This window comes from Zootermopsis nevadensis, unplaced genomic scaffold, assembly GCF_977971745.1.
Source record: "Zootermopsis nevadensis isolate Lab colony 2312 unplaced genomic scaffold, Znev_1.0 Znev_ptg000087l, whole genome shotgun sequence".
NCBI classification, from domain to species: Eukaryota; Metazoa; Arthropoda; class Insecta; order Blattodea; family Termopsidae; genus Zootermopsis; species Zootermopsis nevadensis.
In genome coordinates, this window is record NW_028259218.1 from 10,225 (window position 1) to 35,508 (window position 25,284).

Below are 25,284 nucleotides of genomic sequence, written 5' to 3' on the forward strand. Positions count from 1 at the left end.
TCACCAGTGTGCATACGGTAATGATTTTTGAGAGGTTTGTACCACTGGTGTTACCGATCAGGCATTCGCGTTTAGTGGGCTTTGGCTGTGACGTCACAACTTGGCGGCTACGTTTCGTGAGAAAGGGTACTTTAGAATGTCTGCAGGTAGGCCAATAACCGGCGGGCAAGAATGGTTTTAATTGGAGAGTGGGGCGGAGACCTCGAAACTGTTTTCATGTGCTGTGGTATGTTGGAAAGCTTGAGGTATGCGGCATATCATAATTCAAATACATGACAAAAATGGTCACAAAACAGTTCGTAATCTTTGTAGCTGCATATCTTATGCAAAAAGGTATTTCAGGTTTGCTAATTTTTGTTGCCTTCAGGTTTGTTACGTGAACTCAAATGTAGATGGTTTCTCATCAGAAATGTTTTATTGGTATAGAGCTTATAAACTACTGGAGTAGAAACAGTGTTGTAAGTTGCATGAGTTAAATAGCATACTTCTTATCTATATACTATCTAACTAACTCACTGGTAGCAGAACTTGCAGGTCCAACACCAACAACACTAAAGCCTGCCAGCAGACATGATCCTTACTTTCATGTAAACAACTTATATCTTAATTGTCATATTTTTAATGGGAATTGTACCTTCCTCTGGAATTAGAATAAGAAATATGATTTTTTTTGGCTTATTATGAGTTCCCTTGTGTAAAAACAATTTTGTTTTTTTACAGTTGCATGTACTGGACAGACTGGGGAGATATTTGAAAGGCTGGAATGGATGGCTCACACCAATGATTCACTGGGCTGGCCAAATGCTCTGACCATCTCATATGAAGCAAATGAACTATTTTGGGCAGATGCAAGGGAAGATTATATCGCAGTCTCAGATTTATAAGGCATGAACAGGAAGCAGAGGTAACAACTGTTGCATTGTATATATATTAGTGATTCTACTAAGGTTTGTGGGAGTCGTTGATTTATGGTAGGAATGTTATGGCTGGATATTGTCCTGATGTACACCATGTTTAGTTAATTTGGTATCTTATAGCTTCCTCCAATGAATATGTGTTTCTCCCTCATCATCTTTCACAAATTTATGGAACTAGGATTTATTTTTTCCTTATTAAAATATAAAGGCAATTCCAATGCACAAAAGTTCAATAACATGAATTCATTCTATACTCTCGTCTGCACGATTACTGTGAATTTTGTTCTGGCATGTAGCAAACAGTGAAATTAAATTTTTTCTGTATTCTTTTCAGTTTGACTGTAACAAAAATTGGATTCAGACTTACTTAGAAAGTTGATTTTTATCATGAATTTATTCTGGAGAAGCTTATTGTTGTTGTTGTTGTTGTTGTAAAGTCAACATAAGAGTGAGTATGATCTTCACAGACCAGTTGCAATCCTCAAAGTATATTAGGAAGTTTTTATTACATTGAAACCTGTGGTATTTTGATATTAAACAATTAAAAATCATGTATAGTTCAAAGTGTATTGTACTCTCAGTTGCTTCTTTGTTCTGTTTTTGTGTTCCTAAGTTGTGTGCCTGCTGTATTTTTATTGTACTATGACTCGTTCCACATATGGGTGATTTAGATAAGTTGAATGCGTGTTATCTGTGTGACAGACGTCGTTATGGATAATGCACGTGAGTCTTAGTATCGCTGTTGGTGCATCATTTTAATGTATACTTTATAATATGATTTGTTTCTATCTAATAACATTTCTTGTCTCTCTGTTATGAAGATGTAATACATATATGATAAGTTCAGTTTACTAATAGTTTTGACAGTAAAATTAAAGATGGAGTTATTTATATTTAGTCGGATCTTAAGAATATAGACTTCATGCTTGACCGTTTTAAGACATTTTGACTTTATGTGGATTATCTGGCTTTGGCACTACAGATTAATAATGTTATTCTTGACGGATGCATTCCTGGCAGTGTTACTATTGGAAACATGTGGACAATGTGAGAGAAATAGTGCAGCTGGGTTGAAGAAAATGAAAATCGGTTTCTGCGTTACAGCACGGGAAATCGTATGATTTCTCATTGGCTGACATTTGGCTTGGTTAAGTTTACTCAAATGCAGACTACATTTTTCTACATACATAACCTTAAGAAATTGATGGTTCCAATGATTTTGTTCACTATAATGTACTTCTTGTTATAAGTTGTACTTGTTCTCTGCCACTTTCTTTGTGAGAGCAAGGAAAACCACAGAAAATATCCTTCATCATGGCTGGTATCCATCTTAGATTTGAAGTGGTACATTCCATCTGAATTGTAATAGGAATTTTTGTAATATCAGTTTTTATTCCTGTGGAAATGACGTGTGCATTTTAGTATGCCACAGTTATTATGCCAAATCTTTGTTAATAGAGAATGGAAATGTGATGGAGACACAGACTGCAGTGATGGTTCTGTTGAAGCCAGTTGTAATGAGTCATGTCCAGACTATCAGTTCACATGCCAAAATAAACAGTGTATTAGCCAGTCTTGGCACTGTGATGGGGGATGATGATTGTGGTGATAACTCAGACGAAACTCAGTGTATATAAATTTTTTTTAAAATGGTGCGTTCTGTCTCGCAAACATGTTTTTCAATACGTGATTCAAAAGACTATTATGAATTAGGATATAGTATTTATTAATATCAGATATTCGAGGAAATGTCTGAAGTTCGCCGACATTTCAGAGGTGTTTGCTGCCCCCATCGTCAGGACCAAGAGCAACTTGGCTTACTCCTTGCCATGATGATGGAGACATCAAGGATCTCTGAAACGCTGGTAAACTTTTTACCAAACTATGCAGTGCTACAACCCGAAAGTCAGCCATCTTCAGTATGACAAGTTACACCAGTAAGTGATACGATATCCATAGCTTTTTTTATTTTGTTGGTGCTTGGGTGATACTGTAAAGATTGGCTATTATATTCCTTTTAGGTCACACTAGAAATTATGAAAAAATTACCATTATATTTTCTTTTTTGACAGCGACTGATAGTAGACTGTTGTCAAGACAGTAGCAAATCTTCAGCTTCCATAAAGGGTCGGAAATTTCTTGAGCATACCAATACTTTGTCAAGAAGAGGACTCTGTTTCATGGAGTTCGGTAGTTGGTTAGTTGTTATATATATATATGTGTGCGCACAGAAAGAGAAAATAATGTGTAGAAACATTAATTACTTTTATAAATTTACATATGAAAATTTAAAACAGGAAAATGTATTCAGTTATTTTTATATGAGAGCTACAGATTAAGAGTATAGACTTCTTCCATTTATCAAAATGAAGCAGGTGAGACTGATTTATACAAGAAAAACTATGTGTAGAATAAATTCCTCTCTGGCTACCAGCTGTGTTGGGTTTCAAGAACCATCTTCATCCTAATCCAGAGGGTACTGGAGTTCAGTACCCTGCGGACCTGACATGGCCGGTAGCCTGAGAAGAATTCATTATACTTAGTTGCCATGAAAGTTTTACATCATACAAACTTATATTTGTATTTCTTGATGGAGAAAGCTTTATCACATAAGTATTTAAAGGTATTGTACGTATTTTGAACCGAATTATATTGTTTCTTCCTTTATCTTTTGTCTGTTTTATTTATTCTCTTTTTATAGGGAGCAGGGAGACATAAGTTTGAAGAAATTTTCGTCATTTCTGTTTATGTGCCTGCTACACTTAGTAAGGATCACATACGAATCTGTGTAGAATCTTTGCAAGCTACATGGTCATTTGTTTGCAGGTCGACAGTCTGGCCACTGTGGTACTGATCAATTCAAGTGTGCTGACAAGAACTGCGTTAGCAGCAAATTCCGCTGTGATGGATCTAATGACTCTGGAGATGGTTCTGATGAAGAAGACTGCATTCTACCACCATGTTATTTTGGAACCTGTTCACAGAGCTGTGTAGAAAAGAAGGGAGGGAGGAAACTTTTCTTGCCACTGCGCTCCAGGCTTCATAGGGGAAGGAACATCGAGGAACAGGACTTGTTTTGCGAGAGGTAACATTTAGTTCAATATCAGGTCTTCAAGACCTCATTTCTGTCGAGACAAACGCAGAAATATTTTAGGGCTGAGGGGCATCATGATTTGTCTAATAGATTGCTGATGACAGCTTCTGTGCTGTCTTAACTTATCCACTTGTTGTTGGACTGTATTTTTTTTGTCATAAATATTTTTATTCATCAGATATAACTTTATTAAAAAAATCTTCTTTTCCATCCTATCTAAATACAAGTTAACTAAAATATGTGAAACTAACATTTTACTTGTAGTTCTGTATGGGTGTAAAACTTGGTTTCTAACTCTACCAGAGGAGGATATGTACATGTAAAAAAGATTTTGATTTTCTGCAGGTAATTCTGATGTATACGTACATGTAATTTTTCATTGTTTCCAAATGTAGGCAAATGAAGACTGACACATCTTACGTCAAATTCATGTTTAATGTTTGCACTTTCCAGGGAAAAACCTGTCCACTTCATTGTTGCTGCTGAAATGGATCTAAGAGACCTGGTGAAAACTCTCTAATCCATGCCCTTAGCAAATCACTTAATGACCGTGGTCAAAAAGTGGAGTCAGTGGATATATTATGGGATCTAACAAATCCAAACTACATTCTGGTCTGACCACCATGGCAAGATGATCAGGAGGTCTTATTTCTATGATCTGTCCTCAACATCGAATCAAACCCCAGTCGCGGAGAGTGCAGCGAGATGACGTGATCATTGTGGTAGGCGATCAGCAAGTGTTTTAAGGATCTGATACTTTTCTGAAACTTACATGAAATTTAAACAGATGTGAAACTTTGTAGCCTGAAATTTGAATGGTACGCTGTAGCATGCTCATCCATGTCTCACATTTTTCAGCAACAGTGGTCCAAGTGGTCATTGTTATGGCTATTGCTGCTATGCCTACAGACATTGTTGTTTTTCCTTTTGTTTATTTTATTATTGTTGTTGGAGGTGGTTTTGGTGTCTGTAATCTTATCGAAACGCAGACTTTTGTCGTGGTACCATTCTTCTATTGGGTTTAGTTCACGAGCTACAGAAACCATCTTTATTTGGGACTTGAATCCAGAAGCTATCCCGACTGTAGTTTTTCATTATTTTCTGAAGTTTCTCCAGGGTTAGAATTCCGAAATTGACAGCCTTGTAATTTTGTTTTATATTGCAAAGATATATCTTTGAGAGACTTTTCCCTCTGCCTTCCCTATATTACACAACTGTATCTCAATATAATGAAGGTAATTATAAAAATATCATCTCCCAACAAACTTTAAAGAAGTTAAAGTTTCTCGTAAATCTAAGCACCATGCAATGAAGATGTGGGAGTTGAGAAGTAATCTAATATTTTGGCACCAGGTCACTAAATGTGGTGAGTGGTTAGTTTGAGCCATTCTGCAGGTGGTTGCAAACAGGAAAGGCCTTGCCTCACTTGGGAGGATAGCCAGTAGCCAGTCACATAACCAACTTATCGTTCTTGGTTTTTTATGCCCATGTACAAGTTAATTGGTTATCACATTAATGACGTTGGTTTGCATATTTATTACAACTACATTTTATTGAAACAGGCATTTCTTGAATACATGACACCAACATTTTATAGTGACAGAAATGTAACTAAGTCCAACTTTCTTAGGTTTTGAAAAATCTGAGCAGTATGTTGTCTGCACAGAGGGCTCCGAATTTCTCATTGTGTTGCTCATTCTGAATTTTTGTCTCGAATATGTTTGAACAATCCAAGCAGTGGGAATTCATTTACCTGCAAATGGTATAGAATGTTTTGAATCTGTCCGTCTCTCGATCAGCCATTTCAGAAGTGAATGTATATGTTTATTTTCAAGCATCAAACTTGGTAGACCCACAGGGGCTTTGCTTTGAACTGGGTGGGCATGCGTGTGTATTGGGTAGATGCAGGACTTGATGTGAATTAACTGGAGATAAGAAACGTACACTCGTACACACCGAGCTGGATCGACCTCATGACATTGTTGTGGGCCCTCAAACTGGGTAAAGTTGTGTGTTTTACACACGTGACTTGATCGGTGATTTCTACCACATAGATTAATTAGTTAATGATGCACTGTAAAGTGTGAAACTCTAGTGAAGGCAGCAGAATCTCACGCTTCTTTATAACATTCTTGAAGACTGACTTTACAGCATTACTGTTGCATAAGTTCATTAAATGCTAAACACTGAACCATCTGTTCAGGTTGTTTCCAAAAGATGCTGGACTTCTAATTGCATATATTTACCAAATTATGTGACAAACATAATCACGTTTCATGTTCCTGAACACAGCAGCCTCGAGAGTGAAAGTCAAATGAAAACAATTTTGATACGTGCACCGTCAGTTTATAAAACTGCAGTTGTCTTTGGTACTGTTGCATTACGCCAACCGAAGCTTGTTCATTGGTGCTGATAGCGGCTTCAGATCTTGAGTTGTGTTGCGGATTATTCCTGTAAACAGTATTATAAGAAGAAATTGCATGGGTTGAGTTTTGAAGAGTACACTGGCCAGTACCAGCCATAAGAAAAACGTGAAGGAAACTGATTATTCAGAAATTGGTCAATGGAAATGTTGATTGAAAAAAAGTAGGATTTCAGAGTCTCATGACAGTGAGCATGAAGATGGCTGTCTTCTGGGTTGTAGTACCATGTAGTCTGGTAGATGCTGACTGATATACCAGACTACACAGTGCTACATCCCAGAAGACAGTCATCTTAATATGTCATGATGAGAACCTCAAATCCTTTATATTGATAATTGTTTTAATTTGTCGAGAAAGACTATGAACAATGTGCAATATTTTCTGGTGTTTTGGATGCCTTTGTGTTTGTGTGTGTACACACAAATCTTCTTGATAATGGTCCCAGTAATTTCAATTTAAGCAACCAGCTTGTTTATAGCAGGTCTGTTTGGAGTTTCCTTGCATTCTTGCACATAATTTTTTCTCTTCACTACTGAAGTTGAACAACTCTAGCAGGCTGGGAAAACCCTTTCACTACAACACACAATATCTTGTTCAAGACTGCAACTTATTTGTTCATTTTTTAGTGGTCTGTTGTCTTCAGGATTTTCAGCTTGGTCCCGTCTCACCCTACAGTCATTATACAGTGGCAGGATATGTGCCAACTATGAATACAGAATTTTTCTGTTATTTCTCATAGGCTTATGTTCCGGTCTGACTGGGGTGTGAACGGTCGTATTGATTCAGCGTATATGGATGGAACTGGGCGTCATTCACTTGTGGATACAATGGAACAGTGGCCAACTGGACCTGCAGTAGACTACCCAGCTAGAAGACTATATTGGACTGATCCCTAAGCATGTACTATAGAAAGTGTAGATCTCAGTGGACAAGATCATCACGTCATCAGAAGATTCCCACATAGTAAGTCTTGAGTATCGTGACAGGATTCCAAAGGATCTAATTTATGTAGGATTTGTGATTTTTATGGTAGCGAGTGTGAATATGGCTGTCTTCTGGGTTGTTGCGCCGTGTTGTCTGGTAGAAGGTTTCCGACGTTTCAGAGGTCCTTGTTGCCTCCATCATTATGGTGATCGCGTCAACCAGGCTACATGGCGCGTGAACCCAGAAGACAGCCATCTTCAATCAAATTAATGGCTTAATTTACTTTACGTTAAATAGTATTAAAAATATATTAAAATTAGCCGTCAATCACAATATAAAATAATTAAAAGATTAAAATATCATTTTACGTTCCTTATCGAGTACTCGATTTACATGTGGAACATTTACGACATGTTTCGACTATATATAGCCATCATCAGGTGTTATGTTATAAACTTTTCAACTGAATTACTGATTTTTACTGATTTTTACTGATTTACTGATTTATAACATAACACCTGATGATGGCTATATATAGTCGAAACATGTCGTATATGTTCCACATGTAAATCGAGTACTCGATAAGGAACGTAAAATGATATTTTAATCTTTTAATTATTTTATATTGTGATTGACGGCTAATTTTAATATATTTTTAATACTATTTAAATAAATCACAATATGACACATCTACAATATCTTACTTTACGTTGTTTATTGCGACAGATCTGTAGTTCCTTGGAGCTGCTTTCGATTGTTTTTTAAGTTTCTTGCTTTTGGCCATTAGTGTGAAACTAATCTGCACATTTCGCTCTGGATTTGTCGTTTTACATCTATAGAGTTCAAAAACATAAGTGTGAGCAAACTAAGATATATGAATGATTCTTCTTTAAAGACTCAGAAAGCAAGCTGGTACATTACTTTCTATTCAGAATGTTACTTCAGTGAATGTAATACTATTCTCCATAGCATAAATATACTTCTTAATTCTTACTTGTGTAGCACTCATCCTAATCCAGAGGGTATGGAGTTCAGTACCCTGGGGACCTGACATGGCCGGTAGCCTGAGAAGAATTCATTATACTTAGTTGCCATGAAAGTTTTACATCATACAAACTTATATTTGTATTTCTTGATGGAGAAAGCTTTATCACATAAGTATTTAAAGGTATTGTACGTATTTTGAACCGAATTATATTGTTTCTTCCTTTATCTTTTGTCTGTTTTATTTATTCTCTTTTTATAGGGAGCAGGGAGACATAAGTTTGAAGAAATTTTCGTCATTTCTGTTTATGTGCCTGCTACACTTAGTAAGGATCACATACGAATCTGTGTAGAATCTTTGCAAGCTACATGGTCATTTGTTTGCAGGTCGACAGTCTGGCCACTGTGGTACTGATCAATTCAAGTGTGCTGACAAGAACTGCGTTAGCAGCAAATTCCGCTGTGATGGATCTAATGACTCTGGAGATGGTTCTGATGAAGAAGACTGCATTCTACCACCATGTTATTTTGGAACCTGTTCACAGAGCTGTGTAGAAAAGAAGGGAGGGAGGAAACTTTTCTTGCCACTGCGCTCCAGGCTTCATAGGGGAAGGAACATCGAGGAACAGGACTTGTTTTGCGAGAGGTAACATTTAGTTCAATATCAGGTCTTCAAGACCTCATTTCTGTCGAGACAAACGCAGAAATATTTTAGGGCTGAGGGGCATCATGATTTGTCTAATAGATTGCTGATGACAGCCTCTGTGCTGTCTTAACTTATCCACTTGTTGTTGGACTGTATTTTTTTTTGTCATAAATATTTTTATTCATCAGATATAACTTTATTAAAAAAATATTCTTTTCCATCCTATCTAAATACAAGTTAACTAAAATATGTGAAACTAACATTTTACTTGTAGTTCTGTATGGGTGTAAAACTTGGTTTCTAATTCTACCAGAGGAGGATATGTACATGTAAAAAAGATTTTGATTTTCTGCAGGTAATTCTGATGTATACGTACATGTAATTTTTCATTGTTTCCAAATGTAGGCAAATGAAGACTGACACATCTTACGTCAAATTCATGTTTAATGTTTGCACTTTCCGGGGAAAAACCTGTCCACTTCATTGTTGCTGCTGAAATGGATCTAAGAGACCTGGTGAAAACTCTCTAATCCATGCCCTTAGCAAATCATTTAATGACCGTGGTCAAAAAGTGGAGTCAGTGGATATATTATGGGATCTAACAAATCCAAACTACATTCTGGTCTGACCACCACGGCAAGATGATCAGGAGGTCTTATTTCTATGATCTGTCCTCAACATCGAATCAAACCCCAGTCGCGGAGAGTGCAGCGAGATGACGTGATCATTGTGGTAGGCGATCAGCAAGTGTTTTAAGGATCTGATACTTTTCTGAAACTTACATGAAATTTAAACAGATGTGAAACTTTGTAGCCTGAAATTTGAATGGTACGCTGTAGCATGCTCATCCATGTCTCACATTTTTCAGCAACAGTGGTCCAAGTGGTCATTGTTATGGCTATTGCTGCTATGCCTACAGACATTGTTGTTTTTCCTTTTGTTTATTTTATTATTGTTGTTGGAGGTGGTTTTGGTGTCTGTAATCTTATCGAAACGCAGACTTTTGTCGTGGTACCATTCTTCTATTGGGTTTAGTTCACGAGCTACAGAAACCATCTTTATTTGGGACTTGAATCCAGAAGCTATCCCGACTGTAGTTTTTCATTATTTTCTGAAGTTTCTCCAGGGTTAGAATTCCGAAATTGACAGCCTTGTAATTTTGTTTTATATTGCAAAGATATATCTTTGAGAGACTTTTCCCTCTGCCTTCCCTATATTACACAACTGTATCTCAATATAATGAAGGTAATTATAAAAATATCATCTCCCAACAAACTTTAAAGAAGTTAAAGTTTCTCGTAAATCTAAGCACCATGCAATGAAGATGTGGGAGTTGAGAAGTAATCTAATATTTTGGCACCAGGTCACTAAATGTGGTGAGTGGTTAGTTTGAGCCATTCTGCAGGTGGTTGCAAACAGGAAAGGCCTTGCCTCATTTGGGAGGATAGCCAGTAGCCAGTCACATAACCAACTTATCGTTCTTGGTTTTTTATGCCCATGTACAAGTTAATTGGTTATCACATTAATGACGTTGGTTTGCATATTTATTACAACTACATTTTATTGAAACAGGCATTTCTTGAATACATGACACCAACATTTTATAGTGACAGAAATGTAACTAAGTCCAACTTTCTTAGGTTTTGAAAAATCTGAGCAGTATGTTGTCTGCACAGAGGGCTCCGAATTTCTCATTGTGTTGCTCATTCTGAATTTTTGTCTCGAATATGTTTCAACAATCCAAGCAGTGGGAATTCATTTACCTGCAAATGGTATAGAATGTTTTGAATCTGTCCGTCTCTCGATCAGCCATTTCAGAAGTGAATGTATATGTTTATTTTCAAGCATCAAACTTGGTAGACCCACAGGGGCTTTGCTTTGAACTGGGTGGGCATGTGTGTGTATTGGGTAGATGCAGGACTTGATGTGAATTAACTGGAGATAAGAAACGTACACTCGTACACACCGAGCTGGATCGACCTCATGACATTGTTGTGGGCCCTCAAACTGGGTAAAGTTGTGTGTTTTACACACGTGACTTGATCGGTGATTTCTACCACATAGATTAATTAGTTAATGATGCACTGTAAAGTGTGAAACTCTAGTGAAGGCAGCAGAATCTCACGCTTCTTTATAACATTCTTGAAGACTGACTTTACAGCATTACTGTTGCATAAGTTCATTAAATGCTAAACACTGAACCATCTGTTCAGGTTGTTTCCAAAAGATGCTGGACTTCTAATTGCATATATTTACCAAATTATGTGACAAACATAATCACGTTTCATGTTCCTGAACACAGCAGCCTCGAGAGTGAAAGTCAAATGAAAACAATTTTGGTACGTGCACCGTCAGTTTATAAAACTGCAGTTGTCTTTGGTACTGTTGCATTACGCCAACCGAAGCTTGTTCATTGGTGCTGATAGCGGCTTCAGATCTTGAGTTGTGTTGCGGATTATTCCTGTAAACAGTATTATAAGAAGAAATTGCATGGGTTGAGTTTTGAAGAGTACACTGGCCAGTACCAGCCATAAGAAAAACGTGAAGGAAACTGATTATTCAGAAATTGGTCAATGGAAATGTTGATTGAAAAAAAGTAGGATTTCAGAGTCTCATGACAGTGAGCATGAAGATGGCTGTCTTCTGGGTTGTAGTACCATGTAGTCTGGTAGATGCTGACTGATATACCAGACTACACAGTGCTACATCCCAGAAGACAGTCATCTTAATATGTCATGATGAGAACCTCAAATCCTTTATATTGATAATTGTTTTAATTTGTCGAGAAAGACTATGAACAATGTGCAATATTTTCTGGTGTTTTGGATGCCTTTGTGTTTGTGTGTGTACACACAAATCTTCTTGATAATGGTCCCAGTAATTTCAATTTAAGCAACCAGCTTGTTTATAGCAGGTCTGTTTGGAGTTTCCTTGCATTCTTGCACATAATTTTTTCTCTTCACTACTGAAGTTGAACAACTCTAGCAGGCTGGGAAAACCCTTTCACTACAACACACAATATCTTGTTCAAGACTGCAACTTATTTGTTCATTTTTTAGTGGTCTGTTGTCTTCAGGATTTTCAGCTTGGTCCCGTCTCACCCTACAGTCATTATACAGTGGCAGGATATGTGCCAACTATGAATACAGAATTTTTCTGTTATTTCTCATAGGCTTATGTTCCGGTCTGACTGGGGTGTGAACGGTCGTATTGATTCAGCGTATATGGATGGAACTGGGCGTCATTCACTTGTGGATACAATGGAACAGTGGCCAACTGGACCTGCAGTAGACTACCCAGCTAGAAGACTATATTGGACTGATCCCTAAGCATGTACTATAGAAAGTGTAGATCTCAGTGGACAAGATCATCACGTCATCAGAAGATTCCCACATAGTAAGTCTTGAGTATCGTGACAGGATTCCAAAGGATCTAATTTATGTAGGATTTGTGATTTTTATGGTAGCGAGTGTGAATATGGCTGTCTTCTGGGTTGTTGCGCCGTGTTGTCTGGTAGAAGGTTTCCGACGTTTCAGAGGTCCTTGTTGCCTCCATCATTATGGTGATCGCGTCAACCAGGCTACATGGCGCGTGAACCCAGAAGACAGCCATCTTCAATCAAATTAATGGCTTAATTTACTTTACGTTAAATAGTATTAAAAATATATTAAAATTAGCCGTCAATCACAATATAAAATAATTAAAAGATTAAAATATCATTTTACGTTCCTTATCGAGTACTCGATTTACATGTGGAACATTTACGACATGTTTCGACTATATATAGCCATCATCAGGTGTTATGTTATAAACTTTTCAACTGAATTACTGATTTTTACTGATTTTTACTGATTTACTGATTTATAACATAACACCTGATGATGGCTATATATAGTCGAAACATGTCGTATATGTTCCACATGTAAATCGAGTACTCGATAAGGAACGTAAAATGATATTTTAATCTTTTAATTATTTTATATTGTGATTGACGGCTAATTTTAATATATTTTTAATACTATTTAAATAAATCACAATATGACACATCTACAATATCTTACTTTACGTTGTTTATTGCGACAGATCTGTAGTTCCTTGGAGCTGCTTTCGATTGTTTTTTAAGTTTCTTGCTTTTGGCCATTAGTGTGAAACTAATCTGCACATTTCGCTCTGGATTTGTCGTTTTACATCTATAGAGTTCAAAAACATAAGTGTGAGCAAACTAAGATATATGAATGATTCTTCTTTAAAGACTCAGAAAGCAAGCTGGTACATTACTTTCTATTCAGAATGTTACTTCAGTGAATGTAATACTATTCTCCATAGCATAAATATACTTCTTAATTCTTACTTGTGTAGCACTCATCCTAATCCAGAGGGTATGGAGTTCAGTACCCTGGGGACCTGACATGGCCGGTAGCCTGAGAAGAATTCATTATACTTAGTTGCCATGAAAGTTTTACATCATACAAACTTATATTTGTATTTCTTGATGGAGAAAGCTTTATCACATAAGTATTTAAAGGTATTGTACGTATTTTGAACCGAATTATATTGTTTCTTCCTTTATCTTTTGTCTGTTTTATTTATTCTCTTTTTATAGGGAGCAGGGAGACATAAGTTTGAAGAAATTTTCGTCATTTCTGTTTATGTGCCTGCTACACTTAGTAAGGATCACATACGAATCTGTGTAGAATCTTTGCAAGCTACATGGTCATTTGTTTGCAGGTCGATAGTCTGGCCACTGTGGTACTGATCAATTCAAGTGTGCTGACAAGAACTGCGTTAGCAGCAAATTCCGCTGTGATGGATTTAATGACTCTGGAGATAGTTCTGATGAAGAAGACTGCATTCTACCACCATGTTATTTTGGAACCTGTTCACAGAGCTGTGTAGAAAAGAAGGGAGGAGACTTTTCTTGCCACTGCGCTCCAGGTTTCGTAGGGGAAGGAACATCGAGGAACAGGACTTGTTTTGCGAGAGGTAACATTTAGTTCAATATCAGGTCTTCAAGACCTCATTTCTGTCGAGACAAACGCAGAAATATTTTAGGGCTGAGGGGCATCATGATTTGTCTAATTGATTGCTGATGACAGCTTCTGTGCTCTCTTAACTTATCCCCTTGTATTTTTATTCATCAGATATAACTTTATTAAAAAATCTTCTTTTTCATCCTATCTAAATACAAGTTAACTAAAATATGTGAAACTAACATTTTACTTGTAGTTCTGTATGGGTGTAAAACTTGGTTTCTAAGTCTACCAGAGGAGGATATGTACATGTAAAAAGATTTTGATTTTCTGCAGGTAATTCTGATGTATACGTACATGTAATTTTTCATTCTTTCCAAATGTAGGCAAATGAAGACTGACACATCTTACGTCAAATTCATGTTTAACGTTTGCGCTTTCCAGGAAAACCTGCCCACTTCATTGTTGCTGCTGAAATGGATCTAAGAGACTTGAATACGTACAAACCTGTTGAAAACTCTCTAATCTATGCCCTTAGCAAATCATTTAATGACCGTGGTCAAAAAGTGGAGTCAGTGGATATATTATGGGATGTAACAAATCCAAACTACATTCTGGTCTGACCACCACGGCAAGATGATCAGGAGGTCTTATTTCTATGATTTGTCCTCAACATCGAATCAAACCCCAGTCGCGGAGAGTGCAGCGAGATGACTTGATCATTGTGGTAGGCGATTAGCAAGTGTTTTAAGGATCTGATACTTTTCTGTAACTTACATGAAATTTAAACAGATGTGAAACTTTGTAGCCTGAAATTTGAATGGTACGCTGTAGCATGCTCATCCATGTCTCACATTTTTCAGCAACAATGGTCCAAGTGGTCATTGTTATGGCTATTGCTGCTATGCCTACAGACATTGTTGTTTTTCCTTTTGTTTATTTTATTATTGTTGTTGGAGGTGGTTTTGGTGTCTATAATCTTATCAAAACACAAACTTTTGTCATGGTACCATTCTTCTATTGGGTTTAGTTCGCGAGCTACAGAAACCATCTTTATTTGGGACTTGAATCCAGAAGCTATCCCGACTGTAGGTTTTCATTATTTTCTGAAGTTTCTCCAGGGTTAGAATTCCGAAATTGACAGCCTTGTAATTTTGTTTTACATTGCAAAGATATATCTTTGAGAGACTTTTTCCTCTGCCTTCCCTATATTACACAACTGTATCTCAATATAATGAAGGTAATTATAAAAATATCATCTCCCAACAAACTTTAAAGAAGTTAAAGTTTCTCGTAAATCTAAGCACCATGCAATGAAGATGTGGGAGTTGAGAAGTAATCTAATATTTTGGCACCAGGTCACTAAATGTGGTGAGTGGTTAGCTTAAGCCATTCTGCAGGTGGTTGCAAACAGGAAAGGCCTTGCCTCACTTGGGAGGATAGCCAGTAGCCAGTCACATAACCAATTTATCGTTCTTGGTTATCACATTAATGACGTTAGTTTGTATATTTATTACAACTACATTTTATTGAAACAGGCATTTCTTGAATACATGACACCAACATTTTATAGTGACAGAAATTTAACTAAGTCCAACTTTCTTAGGTTTTGAAAAATCTGAGCAGTATGTTGCTTGCACAGAGGGCTCCGAATTTCTCATTGTGTTGCTCATTCTGAATTTTTGTCTCGAATATGTTTCAACAATCCAAGCAGTGGGAATTCATTTACCTGCAAATGGTATAGAATGTTTTGAATCCATCCGTCTCCTGATCAGCCATTTCAGAAGTGAATGTATATGTTTGTTTTCAGGCATCAAACTTGGTAGACCCACAGGGGCATTGCTTTGAACTGGGTGGGCATGCCTGTGTATTAGGTAGATGCAGGACTTGATGTGATTATGGTCTCTGAATTAACTGGAGATAAGAAACGTACACTCGTACACACCGAGCTGGATCGACCTCATGACATCGTTGTGGGCCGTCAAACTGGGTAAAGTTGTGTGTTTTACACACGTGACTTGATCGGTGATTTCTACCACATAGATTAATTAGTTAATGATGCACTGTAAAGTGTGAAACTCTAGTGAAGGCAGCAGAATCTCACGCTTCTTTATAACATTCTTGAAGACTGACTTTACAGCATTACTGTTGCATAAGTTCATTAAATGCTAAACACTGAACCATTTGTTCGGGTTGTTTCCAAAAGATGCTGGACTTCTAATTGCATATATTTACCAAATTATGTGACAAACATAATCACGTTTCATGTTCCTGAACACAGCAGCCTCGAGAGTGCAAGTCAAATGAAAACAATTTTGGTACGTGCACCGTCAGTTTATAAAACTGCAGTTGTCTTTGGTACTGTTGCATTACGCCAACCGAAGCTTGTTCATCGGTGCCGATAGCAGCTTCAGATCTTGAGTTGTGTTGCGGATTATTCCTGTAAACAGTATTATAAGAAGAAATTGCATATGGGTTGAGTTTTGAAGAGTACACTGGCCAGTACCAGCCATAAGAAAAACGTGCAGGAAACTGATTTTTCAGAAATTGGTCATGGAAATGTTGATTGAAAAAAAGTAGGATTTCAGAGTCTCATGGCAGTGAGCATGAAGATGGCTGTCTTCTGGGTTGTAGTACCGTGTAGTCTGGTAGATGCTGACTGATATACCAGACTACACAGTGCTACATCTCAGAAGACAGTCATCTTAATATGTCATGATGAGAACCTCAAATCCTTTATATTGATAATTGTTTTAATTTGTCGAGAAAGACTATGAACAATGTGCAATATTTTCTGGTGTTTTGGATGCCTTTGTGTTTGTGTGTGTACACACAAATCGTCTTGATAATGGTCCCAGTAATTTCAATTTAAGCAACCAGCTTGTTTATAGCAGGTCTATTTGGAGTTTCCTTGCATTCTTGCACATAATTTCTTCTCTTCACTACTGAAGTTGAACGACTCTAGCAGGCTGGGAAAACCCTTTCACTACAACACACAATATCTTGTTCAAGACTGCAACTTATTTGTTCATTTTTTAGTGGTCTGTTATCTTCAGGATTTTCAGCTTGGTCCCGTTTCACCCTACAGTCATTATACAGTGGCAGGATATGTGCCAACTATGAATACAGAATTTTTTTGTTATTTCTCATAGGCTTATGTTCCGGTGTGAATGGTCGTATTGATTCAGCGTATATGGATGGAACTGGGCGTTATTCACTTGTGGATACAATGGAACAGTGGCCAACTGGACCTGCAGTAGACTACCCAGCTAGAAGACTATATTGGACTGATCCCTAAGCATGTACTATAGAAAGTGTAGATCTCGGTGGACGAGATCGTCACGTCATCAGAAGATTCCCACATAGTAAGTCTGAGTATCGTGACAGGATTCCAAAGGATCTAATTTATGTAGGATTTGTTATTTTTATGGTAGTGAGTGTGAATATGGCTGTCTTCTGGGTTGTTGCGCCGTGTTGTCTGGTAGAAGGTTCCCGACGTTTCAGAGGTCCTTGTTGCCTCCATCATTATGGTGATCGCGTCAACCAGACTACATGGCGCATCAACCCAGAAGACAGCCATCTTTAATCAAATTAATGGCTTAATTTACTTTACGTTGTTTATTGCGACAGATTTGTAGTTCCTTAGAGCTGCTTTTGATTGTTTTAAGTTTCTTGCTTTTGGCCATTAGTGTGAAAGTAATCTGCACATTTTGCTCTGGATTTTCGTTTTACATCTATAGAGTTCAAAACATAAGTGTGAGCAAACTAAGATATATTTATTAAGTTATGAATGATTCTTCTTTAAAGACTCAGAAAGCAAGCTGGCACATTACTTTCTATTGAAAATGTTACTTCAGTGAATGTAATACTATTCTCCATAGCATAAATATACTTCTTAAATCTTACTTGTGTAGCACTCGTCATGTCTGACATCAGAAAAATGTAAATTCTTTTTTTACTTTTACAGAGGAGAAACCTTACAAAGTGGAAGTGTTTGAATACAACCTGTATGTTAGCACATACCAGACAAACATCATCTCTAAACTGAACAAGTTTAGACGTGGTGATCTGACATACCTTTACACAGGGACTGAATAGTGCATCAGACATCCTTATTGTTTGAGAAAACAAACGAATGAACACTAAGTTTCTAAGCACAGTCTTTACCTGGGAGATAAATAGATTGATTTTCTCCCACAAGGCTCATGATTTAGGATGACAGTTCAGCACACAAATTCTACTATAAGAAATAGTGTGGAGATATTTTGTTTCATATATTGCTCTTCGCCACGATTTGCAGAATGGTTCTGGGGCCGCCCAGTCTCATCTACGGTGGATATTGGTATCTCTCTCCCCAAGATGTAAAGCAACTACAGTGTGAAGCTACGATCCTCCAGCCGGTGCTATACGTCTACAATGCATGGGGCTAATCCTAGAGCCTAAAGTACGCTCTCATGGAATGAATTGTAGTCACAGACACAACTTATCCTTTATTTCCTACATTTAGCATTTTACATATCTTTCTAATTACCAAAGAGTTGAATTTTTTAAAATACAAGTTGCAGTCATTAATTAAATTACTTTCTCTCGAAACTTTTTATTATGTGTCTTTTATATACAGGCATGCCTCGTTTTATTGCGCTTCGCAGATATTGCGTTTTTTTACAAATTGGAGGTTTGTGGCAACCCTGCGTCGAGCAAGTCTATCGGCACCATTTTTCCAACAGCATGTGCTCACTTCGTGTCTCTGTGTCACATTTATTAAAATAAATATAAATTAGTATTGGATGTTTGGCATTGTAGCAGCATTTCACGCGATTTTAATTGTGACCCGGAGAGAGTTCATAGTGCCAACAAGGTTTGTTATATATTAAAGGTTAGCAGGGGTATAGAGAAATAAGGTTTGAACTGAACTGAAATGTAGGTAGGGCAGACATGACATGTCTTCAAGGTGTTCTGCAAAGCAGTGTCTGTGAAGTGTCCCTAAGGGGGACTAACGCAGCCAGTTCTGCCATGATTTGAATATTTCCCTCAACCCAACAAGGAAAAATGGCTAACTGCGCAGTGTCTGTAGCATCTGTACTTTCATCCATGGAAACAGAATTAACAACACAATTTAAGCACTTGGACATTAAGGCACAAAAAATATTTCTGAATAACTTTTCTATTTCCCGTGCTTTTATGTCTTTTAATAAAATGATGTTTGAGATTGTTTGCTTCAAATTGGACAAGTAATGTCAGCAGTGCACTGAAGGCATGCCTTCATATGTGAAGCCCCTATATAAAAGATGTATGTGTCTATTTGCTATGTTTACTTTGTCTTTGGAAGTTAATAGTACAAGGAAATGATGATGTTACATGGGCCACCATCATGCAAGTACTGTGATGTAGCCACTGTTATTACCAATCACAAAATTCGCTGTGCATTTCATGTAGCCAATAAGTCAACAGTTGTATTCGGCTAAGTATTTAATCTTGGTTGTAACCAGTTTTATCATACAGACTGATAAAAACCAGAAGATCACAAAAATGCATATGGGTTGTACAAAACACATCAGGGGGGCTGTGGGTTGATAACCTCTGGTTTAAATGCTGTATTCCTATATTTGAAATGGACAGCCATTTTTTAAAAAAATATGCTTTAATTTGCTATACCTGTAACTGGTTCTTGCAGGTGCAAAACTTTTTGAACATGTTATATAGCATTTATAATTGGATAGGATTTTTGGATGTCTGTTAAACCAGACAAATGATTTTAAATCATAACAAAAATTGGTGCCTGATGACATATACATAGAGTATGCTTAATATTCTAATCAGAATCTGAAATTAATTAATACTGACAGATGTCATCATTCATACTGGTGCTATAATGTAAGTCGTGACTGCTTCCTCTCAACAACCGTTTATAATTGTCTCGTCATGTACTACTGTTGTAAATAGCGTTCCACAAAGACTGAATGTTGTTTAAACTTACAGTGAGTAATCCATGTTATCGATCCCTGTGCCACAATTCAACTCTTTGTCCGCTGGGATCGAGCCGGAGCCACACAGAGCTAGGCTATTCTCGCGTGTGCCCAGATGGTTTCGTGAAAACCATTGCTAGGTTTTGAATTCGCAACAGCCACCCTGCAGTTACCTTACTGCTCAAGATATATAGTTTGTTCAGTAGTACAGTATTTTAATACCTTGTATTTAATAGGATAAAGAATATTTTATTTTGTGTTAAACATAAAATACCATGTGAGATGAAAGGTTTTCACAGCAGTGAGAATGATGTTTTCTGGTTTCGATACTGTGTAGAATAGGAATTTTGATGTATTTCATTTCATTTCATTCAATTGTTATTATAGGACTTTGAATCACTATAAAATGGTATTAATTTTGTATTAATCTTAAACTAAGTCTTGACTATCAACATACCTCGCTTACTCCTCGACGCAATTACGGGAAAGGAGACTACTTATTACTTTTCCATACCCTAGAAAACTCTGACTGGTCTTGCGTTCTTAATGAAAGCTCGGTTGATGCTGCAGTTAATAATCTCACGGCTACTGTGTCGAAGGCCATCAGTCTAGCTATTCCCCTTGTAAAACCCAGAAATTCTGCATTTCCTCATTGGTTTTCCAAAACTCTTGTCTATTACATTAGAAAGAAGAATGCATCTCTTAAGAAATTCAAAAAATCTAAATCTGATTATCATTATAGCGTTTTTTCTCACTATCGTAAACTAGTTAAATTGACTATTAAATCAGATAGATTGGTTTGGTTAAAAACTATTGAAGAAAATTTGAAAACCCAACCAAAGCACTTTTGGAAATATATTTCTAATTTCAAAAAGAAAGACCAGTCGATTACACAAATTAAAGTTGGAGACAGTTTTATCACGGAACCCCAGGCAATCGCTGAGGCTTTTGCTGACCGCTTTCGTTCTGTTTTTAACTCCCCTTCTTGCGTTAATGTTACGACTAGTTCTGACTTCGCCTATTCTGATGTTTTGAATATTCCTCGTATCTCTGTTGATGATGTTACGCGGGCAATTAGTCATCTCCGTTCGACGAAATGCGTCGGACCCGATGAAATCCCGACTTTCGTCATAAAAGGTTGTTCTGAGATTTTAACTCCTCTTTTACGCCATATTTTCAACCTTAGTTTATCTAGTGGGAACTTTCCTTTGTTATGGAAGCGAGCGGCTGTTGTGCCGATTTTTAAGAAAGGCAACAGCGCCTTAGTATCTAACTATAGGCCTATTTCGATCCTTAATAACCTCTCCAAAATTTTTGAAAGCATTGTTCATGATCACCTTTCCTTTTATTTCAAATTCAAATTACACCCCAGTCAACATGGTTTTTGTAAATAAAAATCTACGGTAACCAATTTAGTTACCTACCTTAATGATGTTCAGCCGTCGGTTTGTTCACAGGGACAGATCGACTCTGTGTATTTTGATCTTAGGCAGGCCTTTGATTCAGTCCCGCATTCTATTCTTTTGAAAAAGCTAAATAAATTTGGACTATCTTCTCCTTATGTCAAGTGGTTCCAAAGTTATTTATCATCCAGATCTGCCTTTGTTCGCATTTTAGGACAGTCTTCTTCTCTCTACGCGGTGTTATCTGGAGTTCCACAAGGCTCTACCTTGGGACCTCTCTTATTTAATATTTTTATTAACGACCTTTGCGACAAAATTAAGTATTCTAAATTTCTCTTATTTGCCGATGACTTGAAACTATATCACGATATTAAATCTGTGCATGACTGCAGAGCTCTTCAAGCAGATATCGATTCCGTACATGAGTGGTGTAATGATAACAATATGGAACTAAACATTGAGAAAACCAAAATTATATCGTTCACACGTAAAACCAACAGTATCCATTTTAATTACATTGTTAGTGACTTTTTAATCTTGCGTACAAATTGTATAAAAGATCTTGGTGTTTTGTTAGACAGTAAACTGTATTTTCACTGTCATGTAAATTGTGTTCATTCCCAGGCACTAAGGACCTTAGGGCTTATTCGTTTTATTACTTATAATTTTTCCTCTCTAGACAGCCTTGTTGTTTTATATAATGCTTTAATTAGGTCAAAGCTTGAGTATGCCTCGGTCGTTTGGAATAATCTTACACAGACAGATTCTAATAAATTAGAAAATATTCAAAGAAAATTTGCCAGTTTATGCAATTACCGATTTTTCCAGTTTAATATCCCCCGAAAATATGAACTGATCCTATCTACTTTAAATTTTAGAACACTTTATTCCAGACAACGACATCTCGATGCGTTATTTCTTATTAATGTATTTAAGGGCAAAATAAATTGCCATTCCATTATGGACGCTGTTGGTTTACGTGTGCCGGCGAGGCAAATAAGAGAATTTTCTACTTTTAGTGTGAGCAGTGCACTAAGGCATAGTCCTTCAGCCAGGTGCGTCATCGCTGCAAATGACGTATGTAAATCTTTGGACGTATTTAGCACAAACATTGTCTCCCTTGAGCGAACGTTCTCAACAAGGGAAATGATCTAGCTTGGTTATCTGTCTTTTTATATTTTTTAAAGTTTTACAATTATATTAGTGTTCCCTACGTGGATTATTTGTTTTTATTTATATTCCTTCATTTTTTGCTCTGTGTTAATATTGTTTCTATTTTGGGTTTGCCTGTACTTGGCAGTTATATTTAATACTGTATATTTATAAGTTTAGTTAATCCGTTTGTGTAATATTTTTAATTTTTATTTCACTATTATTGTATATATTATCAGTGTTTGCCTGTTATTGGCTTCTTGCTGTTGGCAAACACGTAAATAAATTAATTGAATTGAATTAATTGAATTGAATTATATGAAAATACTACGAAACTATTATTGCAATTAATGGAGTTAACACATATCATTGAATTTTCATTAAATTTTTGTTTAAAACTGTGTACTACTACTGCTACTTATTAAATTTTTTTCATGAAATTTACAGTTTCAAAATGTAATGTTCAGTAATACAGCAGTACCTACTAGTTATCAGTTTATTGTTGTATTATTAGTGGTACTTAAAATGGAATAGGTCCTGGTAATTGAAACAATATGCACAGTGCATTGTTATTGGTTACAGCAAGAGGCAACTGAAAGTGTGTCAATTCTGTAGGATTACGCACTTAGCTAATGAGAAGACTTGGAGTCAGAGTTAATGAATTCAGTCATTAAACACCATATTTACTACTGAGATTCCCTTTACTGAGATTGTAACAAAGTGAAAATATATTCTAGTACCGTATGTATACTGTAATTAGTATGTGATTTCTCTTTTGTCAGGTTGTGTGCGAACCAACTGCGAGACCTCCGAAGGTGCGTGACTTAGACTGCCATAAAGGAAGACTTGGACACTCAGGAAGAAGGAACAGAAATACCTGGAGAGTTTTGAAATGTGGTGTTGGAGAAGAATAGAGAAGATCAGGTGGACGGATCGAGTGACCAACGAAGAAGTATTGAGGAGAGTCAACGAGCAAAGAAACATTCTGCAGGCGATTACACGAAGGAAAGCTAACTGGCTGGGACATATTATGAGAAGGAATGGGTTACTGAGTGATATCACCGAAGACCAGGTTGAAGGAAAGCGAGGACTGGGAAGAAGACTGATACAGCTAACCGACGACCTTAAACAAGGAAAGAAGATGACGTTCCAGGAATTAAAACGAGAAGCCGAGAATAGGGAAAACTGGAGAGCTCTTTTTGGGCAGAGCAATGGACCTGTCGTAAGACAGAACACTAAATAATAATAATAATAATAAAGGAATGTGTAAGATTGTGCACGTTGTTCGTACGTGTAAATGACAGTCATTGTACAGTGGTGACAGGTGTCAGCTCTACCGCTGTTCACAGTATTGTAAAAACAAAGACCTGTGCTCTGCAGACATTTTGGTCACTTTATCAAGTGACTCTTCACCTCCACTTAAGGTAATTTACACTTGAGCTTTATCACATAATCAAACATGTAGGATGCTCTTGTCTGATCATTCTCATAGTTCATGTTCCAAACCATTTGATTTCCTAGAAGTGAAGTGTTTTGGCTTTTGAACGAGTTTCATTGTAGCCTGAATTGGTTCATTGTAATCGATGGCTTACTGCAGAGACAGTAGATACAGGAAGAAGATTATGTTTCTTTTTAAGGTTCATAAATTTATTTGAAAAGTGTTTTTAATGTATTCTGTATTTAATTGAATACAATGTAAAACGTGTGCTTCATAATCGCTTATTTTTCTGGTCAGTACAATAAATTACAGCTTCTTCAATACCAAGTACCTGATTTTATATTAAAAGAATGTTATCAAGACCAGCTGTTAGAGACAATCTTGAGCCAGTTCTGCATCTATAAATCCTATACTGCTACTACTACTAAATGTCACTGTATAGTAGGATGTGTTTGTATCACAGGTTTTCCTTGGTCTTACGATTCAAATTCTGGGTTAGTATCTCGAACTATGTTGCCACATTCCTCCTCTCTTTTGTTTTTGTGATGTATAAGTGTAGAAAGTAGTGTTATAAATTATCTAAAAAGCACAAGGTTTATTTTTCAGTATCAAAAGCAAGGATCTGCAGTAAGTATTTTTTAACTATTACAATTAAGAGCTGCGTAAAAGGTATGATTTTAGGCAGCACACTTTACTCAATAATAACTGTCAGAACTATCAGCAATTTTATTTGTTTTTGTGACAGGTTGCAGCCCGTACTTTAGGAGATCTAGTGCGGAAACTAGGCGAACGGGTGCTGCCAGAGATCATTCCGATTCTGGTGAAGGGGTTGGAGTCGGATCAACCAGATCAGAGACAGGGAGTGTGTATTGGTCTCTCAGAGATAATGGCTTCTACCAGCAAAGACATGGTGCCCACTGTGTGATCCGCTGCCAGAAGTGAGGCCGAGCACTCGATGACATCCTTCCGGCAATGCTCAACCATTTGGTATGCCATTGCAAATTCAGATTTAATGTCACTCTGGGTGAATAGCTTTTGTCTTTTATTTGTGTTACATGACAGAATGAAGCTAAAGCCTATACGTTGCTTTGGCATCCATATTCACTGGTAGACAAGAAGATAGGGCAGGGGGCAGTGTTGTTACACAGGTTAAATATGTGAGTTTCAGTCATGATATTTTTCGTATGTTGTGTTTTGCACAAATACTTATTTCAACTGGTCAGTTGTATATTATTTAGCTGTATGTTTCAAGATTTCTGTGTGGATCTCATACGAAGAGCAATTGGAAATGGATAACAAAATGAGTAAATTCAGATGTTTGAAGGGAAATGTGTGTTTTTAATCATTATAGATCTCTACAGTGGTAC

General features: G+C 36.9%; 2 protein-coding genes and 2 long non-coding RNA genes across 9 annotated transcripts in view; 2 read left to right on the forward strand and 2 right to left on the reverse strand.

Moving 5' to 3' along the window:
* On the forward strand, nucleotides 1-7,371 carry LOC147870869 (uncharacterized). The gene is made up of 6 exons (XM_087341775.1): nucleotides 1-245; nucleotides 721-904; nucleotides 2,692-2,854; nucleotides 3,744-4,002; nucleotides 4,465-4,733; nucleotides 7,174-7,371. The coding sequence occupies exons 3-5, from the start codon at nucleotides 2,839-2,841 to the stop codon at nucleotides 4,529-4,531; spliced, it is 342 nt and encodes a 113-aa protein (XP_087197901.1). The 5' UTR covers nucleotides 1-245; nucleotides 721-904; nucleotides 2,692-2,838; the 3' UTR covers nucleotides 4,532-4,733; nucleotides 7,174-7,371.
* Nucleotides 6,107-9,856, reverse strand: LOC147870870 (uncharacterized). Its single transcript, XR_015533100.1, has 3 exons — nucleotides 9,771-9,856; nucleotides 8,063-8,191; nucleotides 6,107-6,462 (listed from the first exon to the last, which is right to left on the reverse strand). It is a non-coding gene; the product is annotated as an uncharacterized LOC147870870 (long non-coding RNA).
* The window catches only part of LOC147870871 (stalled ribosome sensor GCN1-like), a 25,836-nt gene continuing 9,282 nt past the window's right edge, over nucleotides 8,731-25,284 (forward strand). The window contains exons 1-8 of one of the 6 annotated variants that reach the window (XR_015533093.1): nucleotides 8,731-8,988; nucleotides 12,161-12,384; nucleotides 13,717-13,971; nucleotides 14,403-14,685; nucleotides 15,769-15,948; nucleotides 17,111-17,323; nucleotides 18,259-23,903; nucleotides 24,663-24,904. The gene's annotated coding sequence lies outside the window, so the exon portion shown is untranslated. The remainder of the gene's footprint in view (nucleotides 8,989-12,160; nucleotides 12,385-13,716; nucleotides 13,972-14,402; nucleotides 14,686-15,768; nucleotides 15,949-17,110; nucleotides 17,324-18,258; nucleotides 23,904-24,662; nucleotides 24,905-25,284) is intronic. The other 5 variants (XR_015533094.1, XR_015533095.1, XM_087341772.1 and 2 more) reach the window with 5 other exon arrangements.
* LOC147870872 (uncharacterized) lies at nucleotides 10,958-14,902 on the reverse strand. Its single transcript, XR_015533101.1, has 3 exons — nucleotides 14,736-14,902; nucleotides 13,050-13,178; nucleotides 10,958-11,449 (listed from the first exon to the last, which is right to left on the reverse strand). It is a non-coding gene; the product is annotated as an uncharacterized LOC147870872 (long non-coding RNA).